This window comes from Nansenia antarctica, assembly GCF_963989245.1.
Source record: "Nansenia antarctica genome assembly, chromosome: 11".
Taxonomy (NCBI): Eukaryota; Metazoa; Chordata; class Actinopteri; order Argentiniformes; family Microstomatidae; genus Nansenia; species Nansenia antarctica.
In genome coordinates, this window is record NC_137681.1 from 10,856,548 (window position 1) to 10,871,166 (window position 14,619).

General features: G+C 46.8%; 2 protein-coding genes across 2 annotated transcripts in view; one reads left to right on the forward strand and one right to left on the reverse strand.

The window, feature by feature from the left end:
• Window positions 1-2,066: 2,066 nt before the first annotated feature.
• On the reverse strand, window positions 2,067-8,039 carry znf646 (zinc finger protein 646; the record flags this gene model as incomplete). The annotated part of the gene is made up of 3 exons (XM_080542265.1): window positions 2,067-3,484; window positions 3,791-4,927; window positions 5,332-8,039. The coding sequence occupies 3 exons, from the start codon at window positions 8,037-8,039 to the stop codon at window positions 2,446-2,448; spliced, it is 4,884 nt and encodes a 1,627-aa protein (XP_080398391.1). The 3' UTR covers window positions 2,067-2,445.
• Window positions 8,040-14,425: 6,386 nt separating this feature from the next.
• gjz1 (gap junction protein zeta 1) overlaps window positions 14,426-14,619 on the forward strand; it is a gene marked incomplete at both ends in the record, with an annotated part of 768 nt that continues 574 nt past the window's right edge. Inside the window, one exon of the mRNA XM_080542266.1 lies at window positions 14,426-14,619. This exon is cut by the window's right edge and continues 574 nt beyond it. Coding sequence (XP_080398392.1) covers window positions 14,426-14,619 — 194 coding nt within the window.

Consider the following 14,619-nt stretch of genomic DNA (forward strand, 5'->3'; position numbering starts at 1 on the left):
CAGTGATTATGGTTGGGAAGGCCAAGCTTATAGTAATCAACTATAATGTATTTATCAAGTAATCTCTTTTTACTCTGTACACATTTCAATGGTAAGAAAATGACAGGTCAATTCTTAAACACCAAAAAAGAGGTACTTGCGAACAAGGTACAGTAGGTGGCAAAAAGGTACTGACAAAATGAGCCGTGAGGAAACATTTCTAAAACGTCAACATATTGCTTTTACTATTAGAACGTGGAGAATGACTCGACATGCATCTCAACTGAAATAAACTGTCGACACGTTTAAATATCAGTTGGCTGGATTGGCAAGGCTCTTTGATTGAGGTATTTCATACATCTTACCGGTCCCAGAAATATATTTACAATTCATAATATATGAAATACATAAACAGGATAAGGCATACTCAACGCAAAGATAAAATACATATAGAGCATCAGACAGTTGAACATTACATCATGTCCTGTACTGCCATGACACCATCTGAGTAGAAGGCCCTCTGATGAACTCTACACTACCCCTTCTCCACTTCCTGCTTTCCCAGACATTTGACATTACAGTGTGACTAACCAGATGCACTCTGCGTGTGCATGATAGGCACCTTATTACTATTGGTTTGTTTCTTTTACTACTACAGTATGTTTTTCTGGAAGATACAGTATAGCTATAGCAAACCAAATATAATCCTAATTTCAATTTAATTGCACATTTGTTGTTTTCTTTCCAAAGACACAAAAACATATCTCATGACTAACTTCAGCTAAGCAACAACCAGTATTTCTGAATATTGACCATGGTGTGAACATTGAAGCTTGTGCTGGTGAGTGGTAGAACTATAGCTAAGTCTGTAGATTCATCTACACCTTTTAAAAGTTATAAGAATACACAATAAAACAATAAACAGATAACCATTAATAAAAGTGAGAAATAAATATATTGTATTTTGAACATAACGATAACATAGAAAGTGGACATTCACACCAAGATACTGTCTACAATTTTGACTTACAGTACATTTTCAGAGCTGACAATCAAAACATAAATTTTCCAATGTTCGAGAAGGGACTCCAAGTCAAAAGGTGTGAGATTCACAAAGGGGTTGCAAAATGTATGCATAAACAATCTTTGAGGAGGGATCATTATCGACAAGAAAGGCTACGACTGTTCTGAGAGCAAGACATGAGAGGGTGAGAGATGGCACGTGAACAAAAAACAGTGTGCCTCATTCAGACATACATGATTATCTACAATGTTTTGAACATCAGGTGTTTTCCTTTTCAAGGTGAAAGACCTGAGAACTGTCAATACCGTTATATACTTGGCTAATGCATTCCTACCTGTTAGTCTAAACAACTGAGAATAATGGAATTACAGATCAATATATGAATTTTCCTTTAAACGCTACATAATTCTCTGAAGAACTTTTTTTTTTCTTTTTTACAAGTTAACATTCATGAAAACTGGGATCTATCAAAGTACACACAGAAGAAAAAAAGATAATAAAATCAATAGAACAGAAAATAAATTATTAAATACGTTGATTTAGCATACAATGCCGCTCAAACGTGAACCCAAATATTATTATCATCATTATTGAAACTATTAACTTGATTACATTATTTCAGTAAATACTATTGATATCCTCTTATGCATTGGCCCGAGAGGTATAGCATCACCTCCCTGACTAAACAACAGTTGTCCTCGCAGGGTCCACTAAGGGAAGTCACCCACTTCTCTGTAACCTATGGCAACATGTAGAACAGGACTCAGGGGTAAAATATACAGCCCATCATTTTGACATTGGGCAACAGCAGAAAAACCTAGAGGCACTGAACACAGTATTATAGAGCGGGAGAGGAAATCACCATCCCCATATTCAGAACAGCAGTTGGGCTGCTCATAAAAACATGAGTCATCGTGGATGTGTGAATGTCCTTCACACGCAGCAGGGACCTGGGTTGGAGTAGTTTACTGTTAATGTTCGCTTTGGTTGATATAGGAGTCTGCTTTGAGAAGGAGGAGAGGAATGAATAGACTCAGTATAGGGAGATAGATAGAAGGGGTTCTGTCAAATAGCGCTACATAATTCAGGGATTTTTTTGTGCACTCTAGTCCTTGGGAAAACATTCAAACCTAGAAAGGGGACTTTTTAATAATGTCACAATCCCATACTCAAGAGGTCAGATCAGAAATGTCTTCCACCAGTCCAACATAACACAACCATAAACACTCCCCCCATAATGAAATGTGTGTGAGGCAGTTTTAGGGAGATTACGGTAATCAAGACTAAACAGTGTCTCTACAGTACAGGGGCTTTTAGGAAAAAGATGTCACTTTACAATTATTGATAAAAGGGTGTCTCTGTGTGTGTCTAATAATAACAGAACCATGACACTTTTCTCCTACAATGTCAGAGTTTGAATGCACACCACACCCGCCACCGCCTCAGAGGAAGGAGCCCATGTCCAGGTCCAGGAAGGCGTTCGCAGCCTCCATGCTGAACGAGGACTCGTAGGCTTGGGCGCTCTGCTGGTGCATCTTCTGATGGTGCCTCAAGTTGGACTTGCTGGAGAAGCGCTTGTCGCAGAGCATGCAGGAGAAGGGCTTCTCCTTGGTGTGAATGCGGCGGTGGCAGATGAGCTGTGTGGACACACGGAACGCCTTGCCGCACTCCAGGCACTGGTAGCGTTTGGGCTCAGTGTGGATCCGCCGGTGGTTCTTTAGGGCCATCAGGTTGGAGAACTCCTTCTGGCACACAGAGCAGGCGAAGGAGCCCGTCTTGTGGCTGTTCTTGTGGTTGAGGAGAGAGCCTGCATGGCGGTAGGTGCGGCCGCAGTGCTCGCAGGTGTGGCTCTTCTCCTCGTCCCCTCCTGCGCCGTGGGCCTCGCTGCCGTCCTGCTGCTGGGTGTCGTCGAGCTGCGGGTCAGGCATGCCACTGTGCATGTGGCCGAACGCCGGCACCAGCTTGGGCATCCCCTGGAGACCCATGGTCTGGTCCAGCCCTTCAGACCCCCAGCCCAGCCCTTCCTGCATATGCCCTGACCCAGACATGTCTTGGTGTTGGTAATGCCCCTGGGTCCTATGGTGGAGATCCTGGTGGGGCCTGTGGTGGAGCTCCGGGAGGGCCCTGTGGTGGATGTCCTGGTGTGGCCTGTGATGGAGCTCCGGATGGGCCCTGTGGTGGAGGTCTTGGTGCTGCTGGTAGGTAGCTGTATTAGGGAAGGTCTGGTGACAGGGGCTGCAGACCAGGGCCCTGTCCTTGCTGTTGTGGACCTCCATGTGGCTCTGCAGGTGTGCCACCAGACAGAAGGTCTTGCCACACTCGGGGCAGCAGTGCCTCTTCATCTGGGAGTGGATCTGCAGGGTCATGGGGTCGGGGAAGGTCTGGAGACACAGGGTGCAGTGGTGGAGGTTCTCAGAGTGGGTCTTTTTATGGTTAAGGAGGGAGCCAGCGTGGCGGTAGGAACGCCCACACAGGTCACACCTGCAGCAGAGAGAAGATTTGATTAAGTCATTTATCACATTGAAAATACTGTATGTATAAAATGAATTCTGAAATATATGACAGATCTTCCAGGATTACATTCGACAAAATGTACCATACAACATTTCATTTCAAGACAAAGGTCTGTTCAAAATATATGAATCAGGAAGAAATTAATAATTTTAAACTGACAGTGATTCAAATCCATGCGTGTAACGTTTCAAAAATCAGTATTACAATAAAACTACCCGTAAAGAAAGTGAATGTAGACTTACATACAGTGTTCTATGAGACAGAGACACTCACATGAAGCACTTGTCTCCTCCACCCTCTGAGTGATGTCCACCCCCAGCACCAGCACCAGCACTGGCACCTCTACCAGCCCTACAGGCTGAGTCCTCGGTCTTCTGGCAGCGGTGCCTCTTAAGCCCAGACTTCCCCTGGAAACTTTTCCCGCAGGCAGGGCAGCTGAAGTGGCTGGCCACCCTGGTGTGGACCTTCTGGTGGTTGTGGAGGATGCTGGAGAGGCGGAAAGCCTTGCCGCATGTCAGACAGACATGCTTCTTCTTCTGCGTGTGTATGCGTGTGTGGTTGCGGAGGGCCATGGGGTTGGAGAAGGGCTTGGAGCAGAAGGTGCAGCTGAAGTGGCCAGTCATGTGGGTGTTCTTGTGATTTAGGAGGCTGCCTGCATGGCGGTAGCTGCGGTTACAGATGTCACAGGTGAACGGGCGCTCCTCCCTTTTCAACGACGCACCTCCGGTCTTTCCGGTGTTGGGCTTCGACCTGCCGTCACAGGTATGGGCTGTCAGCAGATCGGCAGAGCTAAACGCCTGGCCACACTCTTTACATTTAATTGCTCGTCTCCGTCCTCTTCCTCTCGGTGCTCCCCCCTTCACCTGCTTTCTGCAAACGTGACTGGAGAGCTGCTTCTTCCCCCTGAAGGCCCGCCCACACTCCTGGCAGCCGTGCTTCTTCAAAGCAAAGTGGATGCGCAGGTGGTTCTTCATGGCCAGTTGGTTGGAATAGGTGTTGTTGCAAACAGAGCAGTAGTATTCACCAGTCTTGTGGGAGTTCTTGTGGTTGACCAGACTCCCCGCGTGGCGGTAGGTCCGTCCACACTGGTCGCAGGAGAAAGGTCGAGGGTTGCCGTTATCCTCTGATTTGACCTCAGTCTTGAGTTCAGTCGGACATACGTTCTCCGCAACGGGAGAAGGTTTGGGGGGTTGCTTTCGTCTCCTGCTGCGCGAGGTGGAGGCTTGATTGACGTTAGGGGTTAAAGGCTGCATCCCACTGCCCTCCGAGCCCATCCCATTCATCTGCATCAGAGCCTGGATCTGATCGTTGAGTTCTTGGATCTTGGCTTGGTTCTCCTTGTGGATCCTCAGGTGGTTCTGAAGCTGTTTCTGGATCTTGAAGGCTTTCCCACACTCAGTGCAAGTATGCCTTGTGGGAGGAGAGGAAACAAAAGCATAGGGTTAATCCTGTGTTTACACAACAAAGCACATTCTCTAGAGTATGAATGGAGTTTTGATGACAAAACACAGGGAATGTAGACACTACCCAGTTGTATAAGCACCATTTTCCATGTATGACTGCATTCTTTTGCAAGTGCGTAGGCACTAGAACATTTTCTGTATGGAGAATCTGAGTTATCGAACATCAGCATGGACTGAGTGAATGAATCAATAAAAATAACTGGTATCGATTGTATAACTTTTACAACATTCAATAGCGTGTGCTTATAGGCCTACTTGACACTTCAATTTACGTGAACATTCTCATCAGTAGACAGAGACATGTATTTGTTGTGTTCATGGAAAATAAGTTCAGATTCAGTCATCAATTACCTCTTCACGTCAAAGTGTGTCCTCTGATGGTTCTTCAAGGCCAGTAGATTATAGAAGCGCTTTTGACATACGAAGCAGCGGAACACACCAGTTTTGTGAGACTTCTTGTGGTTGAGGAGGGACCCGGCGTGTCTATAGGCTCTTCCACACTGGTCGCACGCATACTGACGATCTCCACTGTCTACATTCTCTTTCATGTGTTTCGATTCTTTACCATTGCCGATTTCACCTGCGTCTGCGTCTTCCTCTTTATTATATTCTGCAGCATCACCTTTCCTCTCCGTTGAGCAGCTATGGGTCTCCAGGTGATGGATGCTGGAGCAGAAGATTCCACACGTCCCGCAGATAATGCTCTCCGCTTCCTCCTTGTGCCAAATTCCATTACTACTACTGCCCATATCTATCTGTCCATCATCATCAACCGACTGTGTCTTGTTGTGTAGGAGCTGATGGGCCATCATGTCCTGCTTCTTGGTGAAACTCTCTCCACAGGTGCTGCAGATGATCAGGCCTCCTCCGTCTCCCCTCTGTCTCTCTCCCGCCGTGTCCTCTTCCTTCTCCTCCTCCAGGGAGGACAGCGAGGAGGGGCCGGAGCTCGGCGGGGTGCCGTGGGACTGGGTGTGGCCACGGAGGTGACTCCTCAGGGCCCTCATGTTGGTGTAGCGGTTCCCACACACCGAGCACTGGTAGAGCTCTCCATCGTCGTCATCTTCCTCATCATCATCATCACCTTCACCATCATCATCCTTCTCCTCCTCACCACCATTTAACGGCTCACCGTTCATACTTTCATGGAAGCTGTGTTCAGCGTAGTACCTTTGATCAGGGTTACCGTTTAATCCCTGAAGCTCCATATGATCCTCTGGGTTTCCTATCATGCCATTAGCACCCTGGAAGTCTATGCTACTGTTGTAGCCATTGGCTACAGCCCCATGCTGCTGCTGCTGCTGTAACAGAGGACACATGTGCGACTTTATCCCAGCAATGTCCGCAAACGTCTCCGAACAGTCTGCGCACATGTGGTTCTCCATCAGATGCTCGTCATGAGGTAGGTGCACCGTCCTGTCCTGGGCAAAGGTGGACTCAAACTGTCCGTCATGGAATGATGCTCCGTTACTGTGTTCACCACCACAATCATCCCCACCTGTGTTCTCCTGAGCAAAACCCATCATAGTGCCACTGTCACCCCCCTCTGGCGAGGAGAAGCCGCTGGCACCACCCTGGTGGTGGTTCTCCAGAGTAAGAGGCTCCGGGGAAAGCCAGTCTCCCTCATTGCCGAGGCTGAAGGAGGACGGCTGGGCCTTGTGGATGCGAAGGTGGCTACGCAGAGCCGCCATGTGGGGGTAGCTCTTCCGGCAGATGGAGCACTGAAAGATGCCTGTCTGGTGGGACCGTTTGTGGTTGATGAGGCTCCCTGCGTGCCGGTAGCTTTTACCACAGACCTGGCACCTGAAGCGGCGCTCGCCGTCCTCTGCCTCCTCTGCCTTCGCCATGTCATCTCCAGAGTCTGTCTGGTTTAAAGCTGAGTCTAGTATATCTGGATCTATGATTAATTGGTCTCCCTGAGTGTTAAAGGTGGATGGGGTTTCACTACTGGAGTGGTCAGAGTATATTTGGCTATTATTGAGCTGCTCCTGTGAATGGTCAAGATCCCCATGGTTATCCATCGACGAGGGCATTGATGGTGTATGGTTAAGTGGGGAAGCGTAAAAGCTTGAGCTTGGAGACTGAGTAACACTATGGTCATAGGCGACATTATGGTCCTCTGATAGACCTTCATGGAGCCCGAAGGACATAGAAGACGAGTTATGCATCTGGATGTGTTCCTGGAACTCCTCATCGTTGGGGTACAACACCTGACACAGGTGACAAAAATGCACCGGCGGTGTGTCCCTGTTCTGGGGTGAAAACTGCTCAGGTGTTGCGTCAGGTCCTCCCGGACCACTTCTGGTCTTGTTGTGAATCCTCTGATGACTATGAAGGGCAGCCAGGTTACTGAGCTGTTTGAAACAGATAGGACACTCGAAAATCCCCACCGAGTGAGACTTCCTATGATTGATCAGGCTTCCGTGATGTCTGTACGTCTTGTCGCACTGATCACATTTGAACGGCCGATCCCCTGTTTCTTCTGAGTCCAGCTTGTCACTTTCAGAGCCTGGGTTAGGTACACCCCCTGCCTCCTTGCTAGGGCTATTTTCGGACTCACTATCGAACCCCGTCTCTTGCTGATCTGACAATACACTGCCTGGCTGCTCATCAAACTGATGGGAATCATTATCCTCAATATCCTCGCTACTCTCAAGAGTTGCTGATCTCCTAGTGGATCTCCCCTGTGATTGCCTGGAGAGATGGACCCTCTGATGAGTGGCTAGCTGAGTAGCCAATCGAAACGCTTTCCCACAGTCCATGCAGGAGTACTTCTTCTGCGATGTGTGGCTGCGTAGATGGCTCTTCAGGGCCAGAGCGTTGGAGAGGTTCCTGCCGCATATCTGACACTGAAAAGAGCCCACCTCGTGCGTTTTCTTATGGTTAGCCAAACTCCCTGCGTGCCTGTAGCCCCGTCCGCATTCCTCACATTTAAACTTGCGATCCTCGTCCAGCTCAAAGTGGCTATCCATGTGTTCTAGAAGGCTGGGCATGTTGGCACACACCGAGCCACAGTATTTGCAAGGGAAGCCTTTGGTCCTGCTTGGCTCTTGCATAGCCATAACAGGACAGGGTGGATAATGTCTGGGCTAGATACAGCTTGTAGGAATGGTCGAGGGAAATATACATCAGATTTCCAACTCCTCCTCTAAATCACCAGATCATATTTATGTTTACTGTTGAACAGGAAGGTAGCAGCCAAAGAGAGGGACCTGAGCATTCAGCACCACTCCATTGGTGAGGCATTAAGTTGGTGGGCTAGAAAGGATGTGGGCTCACTGTGACGTTGAGGCCTGTGAAAGAAGGAAAAAAATAATAATAATGTTTATATGATAGCATCACAGGGTGAAAAAGAACAGCCTTATGCAATATGAGAACACTTTCATTTCTGCGTATGTGTAGGCCCTAGCCTATAGATGTGAAGCTTAGTTCAAGTTCCAGGTTCAAAATGTGTTGTCATAATGTTCTGGGATACATGCAAGTGTATGACAGTAGAATGAAATTCTTACTTGTATGTTCCGCTCTCCGAAAAGTGAAAACACAATAGTTGCACAATACAATAGTAACACAATAATATGCAATAGACAATAATAAAATAACAGCAGTCTATCTGTAACATATATAATACAGTGAGTGTGTCTAACAAAATGTATTGGTGTATTAATTGTATTTGTTGTTTTAGTGTATTATTGTGTTGAATGGAGCTGCTATTGTATTGTGCTTACAGAATCAAACAGAGGCTTGCTCGCATTCAAGAGTAACAATATATATATATTAAATGCTCTAAAGCCATGGTAACAGTGGGCGATCACTTTATATTAAGTTTCCCCTGTACTACCTTGCATAACACGTTTATCCTAAAACATTTTTTAATCCATATAAATAAATAATTATTTCACCAATTTTTTCCCACATATAGCTACCGTGTATGCTGTTTCTACAAACCGGATAAAAAAAAAGTGAGCTTAATTGCTTGGTTTCAAACTCTGACACTGATTTTTAGTTTAGCCAGATTCAAGTTGAAGGTGGCTAGAAGCACACAATACCCTCGCTAGTTCGCTGCCTAGCCAGCTAGCTGTGTCAATAATCCGGGAGACCAACGCCTTGTTGAAAAAGGACGTTAAAAAGCCAGATAACAGGCTTACTAAAAGTACACTTCACAATCAACAATGCGACGATTCACAGCGATGGAAAAGTTGTGTTGGCTAGCGAGCTATAATAGTTGTTGCGGGTAAAGCCAGTGATGCTTGGTCACAAATAATAACTGCCGCTAGCTGGCTAGCATCATCATGCTTAGCTAAACAAACATTGCACCAAAAAGCCATTCTTCTTACGTACCATGTATTGAGTCGTGCGTCTAACCAGAAACATCCCGTAGATTTGTATTTGTAGTTGCCAGACCCGGGGCTATGTTTCTGATAAACCCTTATCTTTAATTTCTATTCTAAAGGACACAAGTCTTCTTCAATTGTCTTTTTCCTTCCATCTCGTTCCACATACTTCCTGCTCTTGTTGCTAGGAAACAGGAAATGTGTCCCACTGAAATACGTCCCCCTTAGCTGTCAGTGAGCGGGTTCAGTCACGGGCATGGTAACTAAGCTCTGTTTTCCTGGACTTGGTTATAGACGTGAGAATAATACGTCTATTCTATGACAAGTTGCAATTCATTAACTTGGGCCAATTACTAAAAATGTTTTGCAGGCAGATTATGTCACGTAAATCATGAACAAGACGGAATTATTATGGACGAAACATTCGCCAAAATCAGGAGCCCGTTTGCTGTTTTTACCTTACAAATTAAATTGTTCTGTCCCACCGTGCCTCCTAATATAACCAGATCTTTTACAATGCTTTATATGTTTATGTGGTATAACTTTCTACCAGTCTCTCAGACGTGTTTATCCTAATTGGCATAGATGCAGTACACTTTTATCAAATGGGACAAATTCCATAAAATAACTTCAATGTTTGCGATCAGCGCAAGTGCTGCACTTTGACACGCTCGACAACAGGACTCTCGTCATGGTCCTAGAGCCGTCCCCCCCGTCCGACACCGATCCTAGTGGTTTACTGTGAACGCGATTACTCCCAGGCTTCTAATCTACACATTTTGACTACTCTTTGCACGTCCGAACCGAGGAAAATCAGGTAAGAATTACAATCAACATTAGAATACAAACTTACAGGTCAGATGCACGGCCACCCCATGCGATGATGACAGCAGTAGGCGAAGAAAGCGCTTCATCAGCCGGTCCTAAAGCCAGCCATTTTGAGTTTAGCACAAGACAAGTACAGGCTGAAAACCCACAAATGCCCCATTGTTGCACCGCAATGTTATGTCTCCTAAATGTATAATAGCTACGCGTCTGTTGAACGATATGCTTAAGAAAAACAAAAGGTGGTTTCCAACGACGTGTGATTGACTTGAGATTTGTGTTTTTACATGCCAACCTCCTCCTCTTGTGACAGCAAGCGTTTAGCTGTAATTGTCCCTGAGGTCCTAATGCCAGCCATTTTGAGATTTGCCTCCCCACACAGTCACCAATGCGACTGAAGTCACCGTATACATTTATACACCACTGTTCCACCAATGTCCCATACCACTATAGTTGACATGTAAACCATGTTTAAGCGTTGTTATGACACAACCTGTCTCTGTTATCTATACTCATTGTATGGGGATTGTCTCAAGATTAGGCTAGGTATTCTAAAGTTTTCTATTCTATTCTATAAGTGTTTTTATATATTGTGTAAGTGTCTATTGTGTAAAAGTCTCTGTGTACTGAGAAAAGTGCTACACGAAATATTTTTATTTATTTATTATTATTATTATTATTATTATTATTATTATTATTATTATTATAATAATATAAATTATTCTAAAGCTATGTGACTCAATGCTGCAATAGAATCCTTAACAGATTAGATTTACAATCCATTCTTCTTTTAACAGCACTACAAGGACATAACAACCCAGAGGATGGCGTCCCCCCAGCCTGGCAGCCCCCCTCTGGCAGAGCAGTACACCCCCCCTGCTGAACAACATAGTGAGGTCGAAGAGGAGGTCAATAAGGTGAAGGAGGCACAGAAACCTGCTACTAGACGGAGGCGCAAAGGCAGACCTCCCAAAAAGTCCCAGCACTCCTTTAAATGCTCTGTGTGCCAGGAGGCCTTCAGCAGCCCCTCAGCCCTGCGGAGCCACAAGCTGTCCACCCATGGGAAGGAGAAAGAGAAGCCTCAACAGCAGCACACCTGCACTCAGTGTGACAAGGCCTTTCCAGGGAAGATGCAGCTCTCCAAGCACCTGCGCTCCCACTCTGCCCAGCGCCCCTTCCAGTGCCCCCAGTGTCACAAGGCTTATAAGACCCCTACGGAGCTACGTAACCACAGCCGCTCCCACACAGGGGAGAAGCCCTTCGTATGTACAGAGTGTGGGAAGGCCTTCATGCAGGCCATATGTCTGAGGATACACATGACTCAGCACAGCGGAGAGCGGCCGTACTCCTGCCCCCACTGTGACAAGAACTACCCTACCTTATCCAAGCTGAAGGTCCACCTGCGCTCTCACACGGGGGAGAAGCCCTACTTCTGTGCAGAGTGTGGGAAGAGCTTTGCCGACCCCTCTGTGTACAGGAAACACAAACGCAACCACCAGGGCCACCGGCCCTACGCCTGCGATGAGTGTGGTAAGACCTACACCGAGCTGAAAGACCTCAAGAACCACGAGCGCTCTCACACGGGGGAGAAGCCCTACCTGTGCTCGGACTGTGGTAAGGCCTTCTCCCGCTCCTCCTCTCTGGCCTGCCACCTGCGCATCCACTCCCAGAGCAAACCCTACCAGTGTGAGCAGTGCGGTAAGGGCTTCACCCAGCTCTCCTCTTACCAGTCCCACCTGCGCACACACTCCGGGGAGAAGCCCTTCCTCTGCCCCCAGTGTGGGAAGATGTTCTCTGACCCCTCCAGTTTCAGACGCCACCAAAGAGCCCATTCCGGGTTCAAGCCCTACCCCTGCGATAAATGCGACAAGCGGTTCCGGCAGCCTGCGGACCTGGCGGTGCATCAGCGCGTGCACTCGGGCGAGCGCCCTTACAAGTGTCAGAGCTGCGACAAAGCGTTCGTGGCGTCGTGGGACCTGCGGCGCCACATGCTGGTCCACACGGGGCTGCGTCCGTTCTCATGCACCGACTGCGGGAAGTCGTTCGCTGAGCGCTCCAGCCTCAACAAGCACCTACGGGTGCACTCCGGGGAACGCCCGTTCAAATGCGAGCTGTGCTTCAAGTCCTTCGTGGTCTCCTCCAGCCTGCGGAAGCACGAGAGGACTCACCTGGCAGAGCGGCCTGAGAACCAGCAACAGCAGGCAGCTGTGTCAGCCGAGTCAGCGGCCGTCTTCCCCCCTCACACCCTCCCCCAGTTCTCCTGCGCCCACTGTGACATCACCTTTGGAACCTGGGAGGATGTGCAGGCCCATGAGAACTTCCACAACATCCCCTCACCCTCCTCCTCCTCCTCCACCACCACAGTAGCCCTCCCGTCCTCCGCGGTAACCCTGCCCCACGTGTGTGTGTCCTGCCAGGCTGAGTTTGTACAGCTGGCCGACCTCCAGGCCCACGAGAAGATGCATCCCAAGCAGCGGCCCCACGTCTGCGACAGCTGTGGCAAAGGCTTCCTCAACAAAGCGGGGCTGCGCAAACATCAGAGGATCCACTCCGCCGTGCGTCCACACATCTGCCCACACTGTAACAAAGGCTTTCTGTTTGCTGCCTACCTCCGCAAACACTTACGTACGCACCGCGACCCCCTCCCTGCAACATCCTCCTCCTCCCTCTCTGATGAAACACACATAGCACATACTGAACCCCTCCCCTCTCCTCCGCCCCCCATGGAGGGGTCTCCCACCTCAGGGGAGCCCAGTACGGTCACCCTAGCTGTCCCTGTGGCCGTCCCTGTCACTGCTTTCCAGACTATGCCTGTGTACATTGACAAGGAGGACTGTGAATAAAACATCAAACATTTATTTTGGAAATGTCGCTACTATACAGCTAAAGGCCTTTAAACGTTTTTTGAAAACCATGATTTTTGGTCTTGGCAGTAAATATACTGTTCAATTTAACATGATAAAACATCAGCCTATAACTGACTTTGAAATATGAGATGTTTCGTTCATTGCCCGCAGCTTTCTCTTTGATGTATTTTCTTGTGATTTAATGTGATTTAAATGTGTTATTTATGATATCTATAATGCATCATGTTTTATACTTCAGGAAAGCATTCACTAATTTCAAACTCATGACCTTGTGATTTATTTGTTTATCAAATAGTTAATTTACATTGATGATGTCATACATGCATACGTGCATGTAAACAACTAATCTTACTTTCTCGGTTATACCATTTAATTCTAAAAACATGTAACGCGATTTTTAATCATGATCAAGAAATATTAGTTTTTCCTATTTTCCATGGACTGTCTTTACTACTTCCCTGTCTGTACATACATTGTTGTGATGATGGAATAAGTAAAGTATTTACTTAAAAAGCGTTGATGGATTGAGAGTTGTCTTCTTGTCATCATTTATGAATGAAGAAAGTCAAATGCAAGCAAACAAAACGGAAAAAAATGTTAGGTCAAAATGCTTGAGGATACGATTATGAAAGAACATTAGAATATTGCGTTCTATAGTAGATACGGCATGCTCAACATTTACCATCAACGTGTATGGACTAACAGGCGCCTGAGTATTCTCCCCTTGAAGCTGATAAATGAATGATGACTATTCTTTAGCACAGCACACCATTGAATTCGAGCCGAAGGTCTCTGTGATAGAAGTACCACTCACTTGAGTGGAGTAGCGGTAAATAGAGGCGTGTTTATGACAATGTGCTGTTCAAGTGCTATCAGCTGCGCCGAAAAGTTCTGCTCTGGAAAACAGCACAACTATTTATTTCCACCGCCAGCGTCCTCGACAACGCTCGCGTTTGCGGTAAGACAGTGTTTTTTTTGTATTTTGTAAAATGCCGCCCATGAAATAAAATCTGCATTGAATGTCCCATTGCACTACACTACAGTCACCTGTTAGAAGACCTCTGAGTCTACAAGATCTTGCAGTGAGTGGACGGGAGAGCGCTGACAGGGTCAGTTGAGTCAGCAGTTAAAAAGTGTGAAATGATACCGTTTTCTAGAGAGACAGTAGCCCATAGAAACGTATGGTAATCTGTTATTTTGCACATTATTAGGTAAACCGCGAAAGTAAAACAAATAAAAATACAAGGTAAGAGTGTATAAACTTATGGATACATGAGTTAATGACCACAAACTAACCATTGGCAACAGTTTCTTATGTTTATTCATGGGTGCAAGTCATGCAATATCATGCACATTCATTGTTGGTGTTTTTCTTTCTGCTATCCCATTTCCAGAACAATATCCTACTAAACACCATTAGACCCCATGGCTGCCCCATTAGTAACGGGCCTCATCCCCATCCTCCGTACCGCTGTGGACAGCACCACTACCTACAAGTGTCGCTCAATGTGGTTCGGTTTCCTGTGCATCCGTCTGGTGATCCTCTTCGTGGCCGAGCTGCCCTGGTACAAGCTGGATGCTGACTTCAGCTGCAATGGCACGCATAATAGCATCTGCAC